This window comes from Dendropsophus ebraccatus, chromosome 1, assembly GCF_027789765.1.
Source record: "Dendropsophus ebraccatus isolate aDenEbr1 chromosome 1, aDenEbr1.pat, whole genome shotgun sequence".
Classification (NCBI taxonomy): Eukaryota; Metazoa; Chordata; class Amphibia; order Anura; family Hylidae; genus Dendropsophus; species Dendropsophus ebraccatus.
In genome coordinates this window covers 150,589,001-150,604,150 of record NC_091454.1, presented here as the reverse complement: position 1 = coordinate 150,604,150, position 15,150 = coordinate 150,589,001, and the positions used below count along the sequence as shown (strand labels likewise).

The window sequence follows — 15,150 nt, the reverse complement described above, 5'->3', positions numbered from 1 at the left end:
ACCCGCGAGCTCTCAAACCACGGAGATCCATATATCAGGTGAAGCAAGGCTGAGTGGGTGAGCTGACAAAATTCTCTTTTGTTTTTTTGCTTATGTCATTACACAGTACAAATACTCCTGAAAAAAAACAAGCCCCCCCACATGGCCCTGTAGATAGAAAAATGAAAGTGCTAGAGCTCTTAGAAGGGGAGGGGGGGGGGGGAACGAAAACACAAAAATGAAAATTGGCGCGGTCCACTGGGTCATTTTGGGTTTGGTCCTCAAAGGGTTAAAAATATATATAATAAAGATTCGTGTAAACGAACAAGTATACCAAACTTATTTGTCCATTACCATGTAAAGAGTACACTAGACTAGATTCACCATGTCTTAAATACAATAAATACTCCACATTTAGTATGGGGTGCATGACCCACTGTATGCTTCGGTTAGCAATATTGGAGGAATTCTCAGGTCAAATCAGAGTTCACCTCAGATGTGATCTGTGTGCTAAACCCTTTGACCTTTTCAGTAATGCTTGGTAAATCATCTTAAAGTGGGATTACATATCAACAGCTCAAGGACAAAAATAATAAGTTTGTTTGCCGAGCACCATTTTGTACTGCACACCACTGTACCACTATACAGATCTATAGTTCACATTCCTACAGAAAGGTTTTCACATCTTATTTGTCAAAATCTAATTCAGTTATTCTGCTCTGCTAATGATGTAATGAAGGATTCTTTTCATACCCAAAGCAGTCTGTAATTTTTGTGTTGGAATACCCATTTGAACAAACTAATATATTAACTGTTACTTTTACAGCAATGCCTGAAATTCAAATGTATGGGACAAAAAATATATTTTTTCTTCACAGATTTCCTACTTAGTATACTTAATGTTATTCAATTATATTATTTTGGTGAAGATGGAGCGCTGGCCTTCACTTCAGGAGTGGATTGTCATTTCATATATCTTAACACTGGGAGTTGAGAAAGTGAGAGAGGTAAGAATTTTGTTCATATTTTGGTTTCAAGTGAAAATAAATCAATGTGTGAACATGTGAAAAAAACCCAGCCATGTTAATGGTCGTAATCAATTACAGCTGTTGTTCTATTTGGTGTTTGCACTACTAGCCAATTTCCCATCAACTTCAATGGAGCGCATTATAACCAGGGATGAGTGAATTTACAGTACTAGCAGAGCAAAGCGCTTTCCTAGACTTAAAGAGGATGTACCACCAGGTAATCTGAACCGACGAATCGAATGGCACCGTCATGGGGAAGCCCGGTTCCCGTGCACGGCGCCGTTCTTAGCCCCCGGACCGGCCGGTGCTCAATCACTGGAGGCCGTCTGGGCCGCCCCCTCTGGGAGTGAATTCCCTCCCCTCTATGACGCAGCTCCATTCATTCTAAGGGAGCCGCGTCATACAGGGGAGGGAATTCCCTCCCACTGGGGGCGGTCCAGCCGGCCTCCAGCGCTTGAGAACTGGCCGGTTTCGGTGCATAAAACGGCACCGTGCACGAGAACCGGGCTTCCCCGTAATGGCGACGTTCGATCCGTTGGTTCAGATTAAAGAGGATGTACCTCTTTAACGGTCGACTTTTCAGCCAGCTGCCTTTCAACTCTGAGTCGCTCTATGCCATTCCTCTCAGGGTGCCTAGAAAAGGCGTATCCAGTCCTGGGAAACTTCTCCCAGTTTCTCAGGACTCAATCAAGCTTTTCCAGGCAGTCTCATGTGAGTGTATTATACAAAAAAGAATTCACTCACGTTTTGTCATCTTCTCTTCGACTTTTTCTTTATTGAGCCATGTATATTTGATTCAGGCTGCGTGTGAACAGAACACTGGAGTTAGCTGGAGGCTAGGCGTCCTCTCCCCTACGGCGTGACGTTTCAGAAGGCGGGTGGCAAGGGAGAGGGGAGAGTGTCTTTTAACTCTTTTTTTTTTAATCTAATGTCATGTGTGATATACATTTTTCTTATTAAGTTTTTTTTCAACCCTCATTTTCTGTCAGATTCTAATGTCTGAACCAGGAAAACTTAGCCAGAAAATAAAGGTCTGGTTACAAGAATATTGGAACATCACAGATCTTGTGGCCATTTCAGTTTTTATAATCGGAGCAATCCTTAGATTACAAAATCAACCATACATGGGTTACGGAAGAGTCATATACTGTGTGGATATTATCTTTTGGTATATTCGGGTTTTGGATATATTTGGAGTCAACAAATACCTTGGACCCTACGTTATGATGATTGGCAAAATGGTGAGTCAGCAAAGAATTTTTAAAATGAGAATGATGAAAAATAATAAGATAAGCATACAATTTATAATGTAACATTGGATGTTTAGACTAGGTTAAATATACAGAAGTTCTCTTTTCACTAGACAAAGACCATATTGGCCAAAATGCTGCAGTTGTATTTTACTAGTTTTTAATCGATTTGTAATGAAGAATTTTTTCTTGTGAACATTGGTCTTTTGCTAATTCCTCGTAAATCATATGAACAAGTTACCAGGAGTTAATTTCTATTGAAAAGGGATGCGGGTGCATCCTTGTGAGCCCGCATCCAAATTCACCATTGCACACAATGGAGAGTGCGGAAGGAGCCACACTTTGCATTGTGTGCACTGTCAATGAATAGTGGCCCCACAAAGTGACATGTCAGTTTTCGTTGTAGCCGCTAGGGATCCCGTCAAGAGTGTATACTATTTATATATACTACGGTCGGGATTCCCTCTGACTGCAGTTTCACATAAATTTTCTATTAATTAGCAACAACGGCTGTGATTAATAGAAAACTTACATTGTGTAAACGTGGCCTAAGAGTTAATTCACTGACAGCCAGCAGAAATCTTAATGGGGGATTATTTCATTTTATTATGAAATCTAGTTGATTAGTTGATTTGTTTTATTTCCTGTTTTATAGATGATTGACATGCTGTATTTTGTGATCATAATGTTGGTTGTGCTCATGAGTTTTGGCGTGGCAAGACAGGCCATTTTGCACCCAGACGAGGAGCCATCTTGGAGGCTGGCCCGAAACATCTTTTACATGCCCTATTGGATGATCTACGGAGAGGTGTTCGCAGACCAGATTGACCGTAAGACTAGAGTTCATAGTAAGACTCTGCTTGCTGTTTCCAAGGCAGATGATCAGTCCAAATTAACAGATTATCTGCTTTAATTTGGAGTGTAAAAATTCAATGTGTATTTGATGGCTACTCCCCCTTATCTTAAAATGCATGTGTTGACATTAAACATGACTGCGTTAAGTCATGGTTTTAGCCAGTAGCAGGATTTTTACATCCCATAAAACAATTATTTATAATTTGAGATGAATAAACCAATAGAAATGATTTTCCATTGATACTCTACTGTGGGAGCGAATCCTATTTTCTGAAATCTATACTACCATAAAATGTAGTGGAATAGCATCATACTACATTACAAGACATCCTTAGGACATGCTAAAGGGGTGTAAAAAAATAATGTTCCTGCAGCCAATACAGCAGTATCGGCAGCAGGAACATGGCGAACGCCGCCGGGCGGCCAGCAGTATGACACTGTCCGTTGCTATGCACAGTATTAGACCCCATGTGAACTTAGCTACAAGGCAGAGAGACAAAGAGCAGAGAGTAAGTTAACGCAGCAGGTGCTACAACCACACTGTGCAATAGTCTGCAGTGAAATGAGATGTTCTGCAACAGCTTTGGGCGGGGAATTGGCAGGAGTTCTGTGAGTGGGGTAAATACAGGGTGATAGGGCTGATGGTGATGAACAGCTGAGAAAAGCAATGCATTCTGGGAATTGTAGTAGTAAGAACTTGCTCAGTACACCTTCTAAATGACAGGGGGCAGGTACCATATCACAATTATCACATGTGGACGATACCACGCCTGCATGGGTTGTTCAAATTCTGCTCAAAGTCATCGCAATATTGGCAATATTGTGTTGCTATTGGCTAAACTACACAAGTGTGGTTTTGCACCCACATGTGATGATAGCGATATGGTGCAAGCTCCAATCAGGTATTGCTGCTATTTTGCTTGTTAACCTTATTAGTAAGTTGTTTTAACTCTTTCCTTTCCAGAGTTCACAGCTTAGAGGTGTCCTACCGGTTCTGCTCTCTGGCCTTCCATTACCCCCTCTGGCTATCTCGAGTGGGGGTGGGTGCATATTGTTGCTGATGGTCTATAGCTACTCGATGTCACAGCAACATTGGGCAGCTGTTGGACATTGGGTGTTTGTGTTTTTGCCCAGACACAACCCCAACAACATACATCCCACCCAATAATCTTTGAAGTACCTTGTTATCTCAGAGACAGCCAGAGGGGGGAAGTGGAGCACCAAAGAGCAGAAAAGGTAAGACTTTACCTGCTCTCCGGATAACCCATTTAGGGCAAAGTTCCAACCACTGGATTTTATCACTAAAAGGCGGCGTCTATTAATGATGACAGCAGCAAATAATACACATGATCATTGTTTGCTGCTGTCATTATGAATAGACGGGCGCCTTTTCCCTATAAGTGCCGACCTATTATTGTAGTGTAGAAAAAAACTGTAATGCTGTACAGAAAGAGGAATTTAAATTGTGAAAGCAGCTTATAGAAGGAAGTTCTCAGCCACCAGACCCTATCTGACAATGTTATCTGCAATGTGAAAAGGGTTTGCTCATCCTACATGCCAATGGATTTAAGGCCACCATATACCAGTCACTTTACCAGACTATAAGAATATAAACACAAAATATTAGGTTTGTAAAATTAGAATTTTTTTCTTTTTCGTTAACATGCTTAAATGACAATTGTGGCAAAAAGGATTACATATTGTCCATGAACATTTAAAACATTTTTGAGGGTTAAATGAAATGTATCATTAAACGAATCAATAACGTTTCATTAAAGCAGTTAAGTTTTTAACCCCTTGACACGGGTGTACATTTACCTCCCCCCCCCCCCAGCCTGAGCCTTGTCGCCTACCCCGCCGGGGAACCGGGCTATGGAGCGGGCTGACGAGCTGAGCTCGCCCAATAGCGGGTAAGGACTGGCTGCCAGGCCCTCACCCTCAATGGTGGGCTGCCACGATCGCACGCCCATCCACCATTAACCCCTTAAACGCAGTGGTCGCTGTGTTTAAGTGTAAGTGACTGGAGCATCTACGGTCACTTACCGATCGGGACCCCCACAGCATTTTCCAACTGAAGGAAATAAAATGTTTATGTGATTTCATCTGTATCATCTGTTACTTCATAAAGTTATCCAGTAATAATAATAATAATAATAATAATAATAATGACACAGGAACTTATAACATAGAGATGCATTTTGAAAATAACACAATGATTGGTATCTGTTGTAAAATCCTGAAAAAAATTGACTGTGATAAGCAACATAAACAGAATGAATAGAAGCTTGCAGACGTTAGGAATAGATATAGTATAATAGTTCTAGGTATGGAGAAGTGCTTCTTAAACTGTTAGGTGCTCCTTAGTTGCTGGTGTGGCACAGCTGAGGAGGCAGTTTTAATAAAAGTGATTATACGCTGTACAGTCCTTTCCCTGGCTGTACCAATCTCTGGTTTAGGAACATTATTAACTCATTCTATACTTCTTTTAATGGTATACAGAGTTTAGAAGACAAATGAAGGGTAGACTGAGAAATAATTTTTATTTTTACATGGACTTCCAGATGTTGAGGTCCTTGCATCCTCTTGGTTAGTTTGGTGAGGCCCAGGCCCAGTTTGAGAAGCGCTGGTGTAGATGACAAAAATAGTATATTTAGTAAAAAAAAATTCTGGTGTTTGTGTTTTTACTGTATCATACAGTTCCATGAAATGATTTCCTTATTTTTCTTAAAAATGTTATCTTTTTTTTCTGAACAGTGTATGCAATGGAAATAAATCGTAAGTATTTTTTGTACTTTAAAATTAATTAGTAAAAAATAGATAACCACAGGCTTTTAGTATTCCAAACAATTTTGCATATCATATTATTCCTATTATTGGGGAAAAAAACTTTAGACATTGCATAGACATGTCAAATGTTTTGATCAGTGGGGGGGTAGTGTTTAGACCCCTACCAATCTTTGAAACGGTCTGGGAGAAGTATTGAATGACTGACTAATGAATGACTCTCTCTCTCTGATGAGCTTTATTATAATGTAATGGAGCTCGTCTCATGCCGAAACTGAAGCAAGCCATGTAGTGAAACACATAAATTCAAGCCTCTCGCAACTTGTGTTAGATACAGTAAGGGTCCATTTACACAGAAAGATTATCTGACAGATTATCTGCCAAAGATTTGAAGCCAAAGTCAGAAACAGACTATAAACAGAGATCAGGTCATAAAGGAAAGCCTGAGATTTCTCCTCTTTTCAAATCCATTCCTGGCTTTGGCTTCAAATCTTTGCCAGATAATCTGTCAGATAATATTTCTATGTAAATGGACCCTTAGACCCTGAACAATCTAAAGTTTTTTTTTCTAATAACAATGACACTTTTAAAGCTTAGCCCCTTGTCGAGCCTTGGATTCTGTTTGTTACTGTGTATCAGTGTTTGTTTCTGTGTAGACAGTGTGGGGCATTATCCTAATGTGTAATATCTGACGTACATAAATCAAACCTCAGCTGTTCATGACAAATGGAGGATGATCATTCCCCAGGCAAAAAGTCATTTCTTTTTTTATAGTTTAACACATGATGTTTATGACAGAAAGCATTAACGCCATAACAAAATATTCCAATGACCATAATGTAATGTACAGTTGTCCATTAAGTTACAATACTAATTGATTCCAGGACGATTGTGTGTTGAAATAATTGTATCCTGAGACCAAACCTCTATGGAAACTCTATGTCACCCAAAACAAGAAAGAAAAAAAAAAAGATTAAAAGGAAAATAAGCTGATAAGTGAATGATCCATGAGTTGTTGCATTGCCTAAATGATGCTGAATTGCTGATAAACTTTATTTTGCAGCTCCCTGTGGTGAAAACCTGTATGATGATGATGGGAAACGTCTCCCTCCTTGTATCCCTGGTGCTTGGCTCACTCCAGCTATCATGGCATGTTATTTGTTGGTGGCAAACATCCTCTTAGTAAACCTGTTAATAGCCGTGTTCAAGTAAGTTTTTCATTACTACACTCTCATTTCATATTGTTTATAAGTAAAAGGAAACAGAAAATTTACTTTCTGTTCTGGCAATAATCTAATCCCAAATAAAAATCTCTATAGGGCTATAAAAGGAACAGTAAAAAAGTTTTGTCGTAGCTTCAGCTTTAAGGATGCCCCCCCCAGTCCTTAAAGGAAAACTCCGGCGTCAGCAAAAAAAAAAAAACAATAACAGACACAGACCTTATACTCACCATCCCTCCTAAGTCGATTGCCATTCAAAAATCCAGCCGGCCGCGATACCCGTCAACCCCGTCCACGTCTTCATCTTCTTTCTCACTTATGGGGTCCCACGGCATGAATGTGAGCGAAAAGGCTGCGATGCGCGTGCGCATCGGCAGCCTTATCATTGGCTGGATCGCATCACATGACTTCCAGATTGCTCAGCCAATCAAAGCTGAGCAAGCTGGAAGCCATGTGATGCATTCCAGCCAATGAAAAGGCGCATCGCAGCCTTTTCGCTCTTATTTATGCCTTGGGAACCCATTCATTCTAAAGGAAGACGGGGAAAAAGAGGATGACCAGGCCTGCCCCCCCCCCCCCCCCGCTTGTGGCGACATCGTCACAAAATGGTGGCGGGAAAAGAGGACGGGGTCGACAGTAAATTCGTAAGTATATGGGGTTTTTTTTACTTCCGGAGGGGTGCTCGATATAAGTGGAAAAAGTGCACACTAAGCACATTCTCTCTCAGCTTCCAGGCAGGCTTCTATAGAAAGTCTATAAGTGTCTTGTTGTGCACACAGAGAGGGGAGAAGCAGTGTTTGGCTGCATGCATGTTCCCCCTCATTCTAGCAATCCGTGGGGGTCTGAATATTCATGTGAAACTGGCCTAAGAAGTTTTCCTGCCATCAAATTTAAACAACGTAATCTCCTGTGATGGATGACACCCATTCCAGTTATGTCACAGCACAGCCAAATGTCAAACTAAACAGTTTTTCCTAGAATTTTCCTGGCGACCCACAGAAAACAGACAGTTACTGTTTAAAGCAGATGGTAACATAAGCTTATTAAGAAAGCAGTGCACAGCCCAGCTAAGCCTAATGATTCTAATGGAGCCATTTCAGGAGGCAGAAAACATGGATTCATGTGAAATTCTGCCATCTGCTGTTCACACTCCATTAAGACACTCCATTACCTATACAGAAGAAAACATTGTACGTCTATATACCTCTCAGCAATACCAGAACTTATATGTACATATGCCAAGCTGGCAGTGATCCTTTATAACTAACAACACCAAACATGTCATGCATTCTGCTTCCAAAGGATGCAAAGTGCAATCTGTGAGTAAACTGATGATTTGTCATAATGTCTTGTGTGAGGTGCGAATGTGTCATTTCTCCTCAAAAGCCAGACTAAACAAGTACATTTTAAAGTCTCTGGGGGGATTCAAGACCAAACCTGTGCCCAGTGTACCAAATCTACAACTGCTTCCAGCAAGTGTAGGTTTGGATCACGCTTTAGGCCATAAATCACAATAAATGAGGCGCTGACCCCCCCAAACCCCCTCCCCCCCCCCCGAGCTCCCCCTGTCCGTCCATGAGGCGAGCTGGGGATACAGCAGGCGTACGCCAGGGAGAAAGGGAGAATCTGTGCCTTTTCCCTGGCATACACCCCAGCCAAAACCTTTGTAAATGTACCCCTATCTGTCAAGTCAGCTCCAATTCATGTTTGAAACTATAAGGCTAGGTTTACACCTGTGTTTGTCTAATTTATGAACCGATCCATCCATATTAAATGAACGGACAAGCTCAAACTGAGGCAAACTGATTGCAAAATTATCCTTTTTTTTTCTCTTTTTGAGTAGAAACTCCTTTTTTATTTTTGTTTAGGCTGGTGTAAAATAGAATATATATTTTTTTAAATTTACTTTTTATTTTATAGACAAAACCAGAACAAATATAAAAAGGTGAAACCTAAAGTGTCGAACATTGGTAGGGACATCGGCCATCAGTACATCAATAATCACAATCATACTTTACAGACTTCATTACATAGAGGTCTTGCCCCCCCCCCCCGATGCCAATACCTCGCCATTAACCAATCTGTCCTCTCTCGAACCCTTGCCTCCATACTCCAATTCATATTTGAAACTATAAGGCTAGCTTTACACCTGTGTTTGTCTCATTTATGAACCGATCCATCCATATTAAAACTGAGGCAAACTGATTGCAAAATTATCCTTTTTTTTTTTTTTTTGTGACTTATATTTTTATTGAGATTTTTCAAAGTTTCAAAGGTACATAGTAAAGCACTTAAAGGAGACGTCCGGCCAAAACTATTTTTTGATATGTTTTTACTTATGGAAAGTTAAACAAATTTCTAATATACACTTATTATGGGAAATGCACATAAAGTGCTATTTTCCTCAATTTAGTAGATCAGGCAGACTTCAATTTTTCGAAAAACCAGTGACGTCACGAACCGAACCAGAGCAGGGCTGGGTGTAATTCCTATAAAGCGTCCAGCAGGGGCGCAGTGTATGGAGAAATTCCATAGTAAGAATAACTATCACAAGTGCCAGCAGCCCCATCCACGGCACATAGGATGGGGCTGCTGGCACTTAAGGTGCAGCTGCCCCCGTGCCAGCAGCCCCCAAGTAAACACCTCCACCACTTAAAGACCCCCAAACTACCCTATCAGAAGTGCCATCAGCCCCGTCCACAGCGCTTAGGACGGGGCTGGTGGCACTTGTAGTGTGGCTGCCCCCTCTCTCCCCCCCCTCCACTCCACAGGACAGTAGACCCCAGACCAGCCACCCCCCCCCCCCTAAAACCCCCAAACTTCCTTTTTCAGGAGTGCCAGCAGCCCCGTCCACGGCGCATAGGTCGGGGCTGCTGACACTTGTAGTGCGGCTCCCGCCCCACCACCCCCGCGAGACCAGCGGACCCCCCTAAGGACCCCCATAGCTTACCCCGCTCTGTCTCTCTTCTTCCGCTGCTGCTGTACGGGAGAAGAGACAGAGCGGGGAGACGCCGCAGCACAGGAGGATGTGTATCTCCTCTGTGTGCGGATCGGGGGGCACCGGGGGAAGAGGCTGTGCATGGGTAAGCTATGGGGGTCCTTGGGGGGGTCCCCTGGTCTGAGGTCTGCTGTCGCGCAGGGGGGGTCGGGAGCCGCACTACAAGTGCATAGGACGGGGCTGCTGGCACTCCTGAAAAGGGAAGTTTGGGGGTTTTAGGGGGGGTGGGTGGCTGGTCTGGGGTCTACTGTCCTGTGGAGTGGAGGGGGAGGAAAAGAGATGGGGCAGCCACACTACAAGTGCCACCAGCCCCGTCCTAAGCGATGTGGACAGGGCTGATGGCACTTCTGATAGGGGTAGTTTGGGGGTCTTTAAGTGGTGGGGGTGTTTACTTGGGGGCTGCTGGCACGGGGGCAGCTGCCCCACAAGTGCCAGCAGCCCCATCCTATGTGCCGTGGATGGGGCTGCTGGCACTTGTGATAGTTATTCTTACTATGGAATTTCTCCATACACTGCGCCCCTGCTGGACGCTTCATAGGAATTACACCCAGCCCTGCTCTGGTTCGGTTCGTGACGTCACTGGTATTTCGAAAAATTGAAGTCTGCCTGATCTACTAAATTGAGGGAAATAGCACTTTATGTGCATTTCGCATAATAAGTGTATATTAGAAATTTGTCTGACTTTCCATAAGTAATAACATATCAAATATCAAATACTTTTGGCCGGAGTTGTCCTTTAAACCAAGTGGCCACAACCGGCCTTGTAACATAAACATAATACAACGAACAATATGCACAACAAAATGCAAACAACCTAATAACTCAGGCAGCCCAGCATTATTCATATAGTTGACAAGGTAGGAATCCTAATAATGTCCTTCACATGTTTCAGTAATGTTATCATATATATTATCATATAGTAATGGAGGATATTTTTTCATGTGCATAGTATTTTCATATACTTTGAATTCTACATAGGGGTATAGGGATATGGGGATATAGGGTTTCATTTTGGCTTTAACCCCTTTGCCGCAAAATGATGTCCCAGGATGTCATAAAAAGCAGATAGTTTGCACATCATGACATCTTGTCATGTCATAATGTACATATGCTTCATAGAGAGTGAGGACTGGCTGCTATCAATATCCAGGTCCTCACTATTAATAATGATGGGCCGCAGCCATCGCACTTAGCGCAGTAATCTCCCGGCTCAGTGTCATGTGAGGAAATGGCCTCCATATTAGAAGTTATACATATAATCAAGTACAAATCACATGAATAAAATAAATGACAGTCTGGTACATAAGGAGAGAGAAATGGACTAAACAAGTTCTAGCATTAGATAAGATTGTGGTGCACGTTGGATAAATTTCTGGTGCATCTACTTAGAGAACTGGACAGATTTAATGTGTGTCCTGCACAAGAATGATGGATATCTAATGACGGATAGCTAAACAAGGACTGACAGTATAAAGGATAGACACAATTGAGAAAACAAGGATAGACAAGGATACACACAAGGATAGACAAGGATAGACACAATTGAGAAATTCTCCTTAGTGTATTCATGTTGAACTCTGCTGGTTTCCTAGGTATAAACATAGTCAATGACTTGCTTAATAATATATGAAGGGCAACCCACAGCAGTTTTTTTCTATCCATGGATCTTCCAGCACTGCCATAATGCATGAAAAGTCAGTCCTCCTAATAAATAATTCACTGTCTTATGCGAAGCCATGCATTTTGATGTCCACTGACTGGATCTAGTTTACCACACACTTACACATAAATAGATTTGTAATTTTTTCAGTTATTTATTTTTACCACTATATTATATATGATGCCTTGTTAATGAATACTATATATACATAATATCCCTCTTTTCATTTTAGCAATACTTTCTTTGAAGTAAAATCAATTTCAAACCAAGTGTGGAAGTTCCAGCGTTATCAGCTTATTATGACCTTTCATGACCGACCTGTTTTGCCGCCTCCATTGATAATCTTTAGCCACATGTACATCATCTTGAAGCGCCTCTGTTGCCGCTGCAGAAAGGGACAAGAAGGAGACCAGGATGAGCGAGACAGAGGGCTGAGTAAGTTAGAAAGTCTTACAAATCAATGTGTGACAATCCCTTCAGTGCCTTCCTTTTTATTAGGAGGTATTATGGGTCCAGCAAACAAGGTATTATTTGTGAAATGAAAAATTACATTTTTGGCCAATGTACTTCTGGGCCAAAGTCTGTTTCAATCAATAGAAACCTGGAAAGAAATCTTTCCTGATCATATGGTGGACACAAAAGTTTCTATGAGTCAACTGTAATATAATTGTAAAGCACTGCTGACTATGGTGGCACTATAAAAACATGATGGTAATAGTGATGATGAATATTATTATTTGACATAGGAAATAGATATGTCGCAGAATATGAAAATTTTGCTTCAAATTATGTTGATAAAATCAATTATATATACACATCTATCTATCTATCTTTGAATTTCCTGGAAGAAAACAGCTTCCATATTTTCTTAGAATTGATTCACCAGAAGCCAGTGAGCGACAGTGTAGCCTATAAATCAAGTGTTTGCATGCAGCTAAATCCACTAGTTGTCAATCAAGTCATAGAGAATCACCAAAGCTTTAACCCTGATGGATGGACTGTGCTCTTAACCTTGCAGAGTTGTTTCTGAATGAAGAAGAACTGAAAAAACTCTATGAATTTGAAGAACAATGTGTAGAGGAATATTTTCAAGAGAAGGAAGATGAGCAGCAGTCCTCTAATGATGAGCGGATTCGGGTTACATCAGAAAGGTATTTTCAAAGATGCCCTTTGGCCATCGACAACTATTTTTCTATTTTGATGTCACAGATCCAAAATATGAGGCTGCACCTGCAAAGTATTCTTATGAATTCTGAATTCTTCTGAAGTTATGTTCAGTGCTGCCATGGAGGCCTGTGTAGCATACTTGCGTACAGTAACACATCTAAAAATGAGCCCCTTCCCAGTAGGCTATGCCCCACCCCAGTTTGGGCAAGGTCAAAAAAATTCCAAAAGAAATAGTAAATGTGGTAGAAAGTATGTGTGCCAGTGTTTAAAACAATTTGCACCAGAATTTTGCATTTGCAATAGTATCTCTAATAGTATCCAAAAGGGTAATCCTTAAAGGGAACATGTCAGTTAAGTTATGTTTTATACCAAATGTTGCTGCTATTGAAGAGACATTTTCAAAGCTTAGTGTATAGTTATCTGATATGTAAAAGTTTTAATTTTGCAGAGTTGAAAATATGTCAATGAGATTGGAAGAAGTCAATGAGAGGGAACATTTCATGAAGGCTTCTCTTCAAACAGTCGATCTTCGTCTTTCTCAGCTGGAAGAACTTTCGGGTAGAATGGTGAATGCTCTTGAAAAACTTGTTGGTATAGACAAGTCTGAACTGATTCACGTCCGCTCAAGAGCGTCCTCAGACTGTGATGCAGCCTATCTTCTAAGACAAGGTAGTGTGAACAGCTCTGATGGCAACAGCGTTTATAAATACCATGTAGAGGGTGATGAAATAGCAGGGGATGACAGCACAGGATCAATGTCACCTGCATTGGGGTTACGAAAAAAAGCCTATTCCTTTGGGACGAAAACAGATAAAGGAGAAGATGATCAAAAATCCCAGCTGGTGCCACGGCAGGCAAGTCTACGTAATGCTTCAAGCGACAATGCTGTTGTCACTAAAGACTTGAGTAAACTGACTTTAGAAATTATTTCACAAAGACCACTTTCTTGTATTGATGCATGGACTCCAGAAAGTGAGAAAGAACAAATAAGCAAGGAAGACACTGGTGGAGAAACAATTGTACAAAATGATGTCATGATAAACGGTCAGTCACTTGCAAATGTTCCCGTTTCTGACTTCGCCAACTCCCATTTAACAGTTGAAAGGACTAAACTAGAAGCCACAATATCCTACCCCTTAGAGAAATCAGTAGCCGCTAAATATTATCCTGGCCAAGCATTTAACACTTGTCAAACAACTATGACTAAATCTAGAAGTTATATATTCAACCAGGCTGGTAAACTAGTTGGTGGTGTTAAGAACTGGACAGCAGAGTATAGCACAATTATGGACCAAGTTTGTCCAACTTCAGTAGACGATTGGGCCAACCAGATCAGCCATCAAGATGCTTCTCATAAGGAAATGTTACCGCTTCCCAACATTGTTTCTGAAGCTGAAGTCCAGGCTGAGCTCAAGCCATTGCTGTCAGATACAGAAGATGAAAGCGATGTCGGAGAAATAGGAAACAGTGCCTCCTTTCCTTTTACACCTTTCACTGAAAAGACAGAGACAGAAAACTTACTCTCTGTAAAGTCAGAAAAGAATTTTCACATTGCATCTCCTAGATCAAAGAGTTTACACAGTCATTCTAGAAAGACCCGATCCTTAATGGATAAACTAGAAAGACCTGGACATGCCAGTAGTGTCATGAACATTGTAGTGGCCTGTGGAAGTGCTACAGAGGACTCGAAAGCTAAAAAGGAAAATGCATCAACAGAGACAGAGTGTTAAATTCAAAGTGTGTGTAAGCTGATTAGTAAAATGGGGGGGGGGGTTAAAGTGAAATGTGGGACCTCAATCACAATGAAATATTATAATTTATTATGCTTCACAATCACTGTTACAAAATTCAGTTCAAAATCTAAATTTTACATTTTTATGTGACTAAGATGTGGTATTATTATTATTATTTTTTTTAATTCTTTACTTAAGAGAGTGGTATTATATTTTAAGACACACTCTAGCCAATTCTTTTTTCAGAAAAGACAAGTAAATACTCTTTATATTTTATTTAAGAATGTTCTAATGAATGAATGAATGAATGAATGAATACCTCTTCAATGGAGTTATTACCTCTTCATAGCTAGAAGATATTAAATATAGTAATATAGTAATTCTAACACTAGTTATTGTTTCTCCCTGCAATTTTTTTTGTAGTCAGCCAAAAATAAAAACTGTGTAGGTTACATTGTTTTTCTTAACATTTAATA

At 40.8% G+C, this 15,150-nt stretch overlaps 1 protein-coding gene across 1 annotated transcript in view; it reads left to right on the top strand.

Annotated features, from left to right (window-relative positions):
* Positions 1–14,671, top strand: part of TRPM1 (transient receptor potential cation channel subfamily M member 1) — a 108,753-nt gene extending 94,082 nt beyond the window's left edge. The window contains exons 20-27 of the mRNA XM_069981942.1: positions 858–986; positions 1,997–2,248; positions 2,913–3,087; positions 5,867–5,887; positions 6,960–7,104; positions 12,007–12,209; positions 12,793–12,925; positions 13,390–14,671. Of these exons, the coding sequence (XP_069838043.1) occupies positions 858–986; positions 1,997–2,248; positions 2,913–3,087; positions 5,867–5,887; positions 6,960–7,104; positions 12,007–12,209; positions 12,793–12,925; positions 13,390–14,671 (2,340 nt within the window). The remainder of the gene's footprint in view (positions 1–857; positions 987–1,996; positions 2,249–2,912; positions 3,088–5,866; positions 5,888–6,959; positions 7,105–12,006; positions 12,210–12,792; positions 12,926–13,389) is intronic.
* Positions 14,672–15,150: the final 479 nt, after the last annotated feature.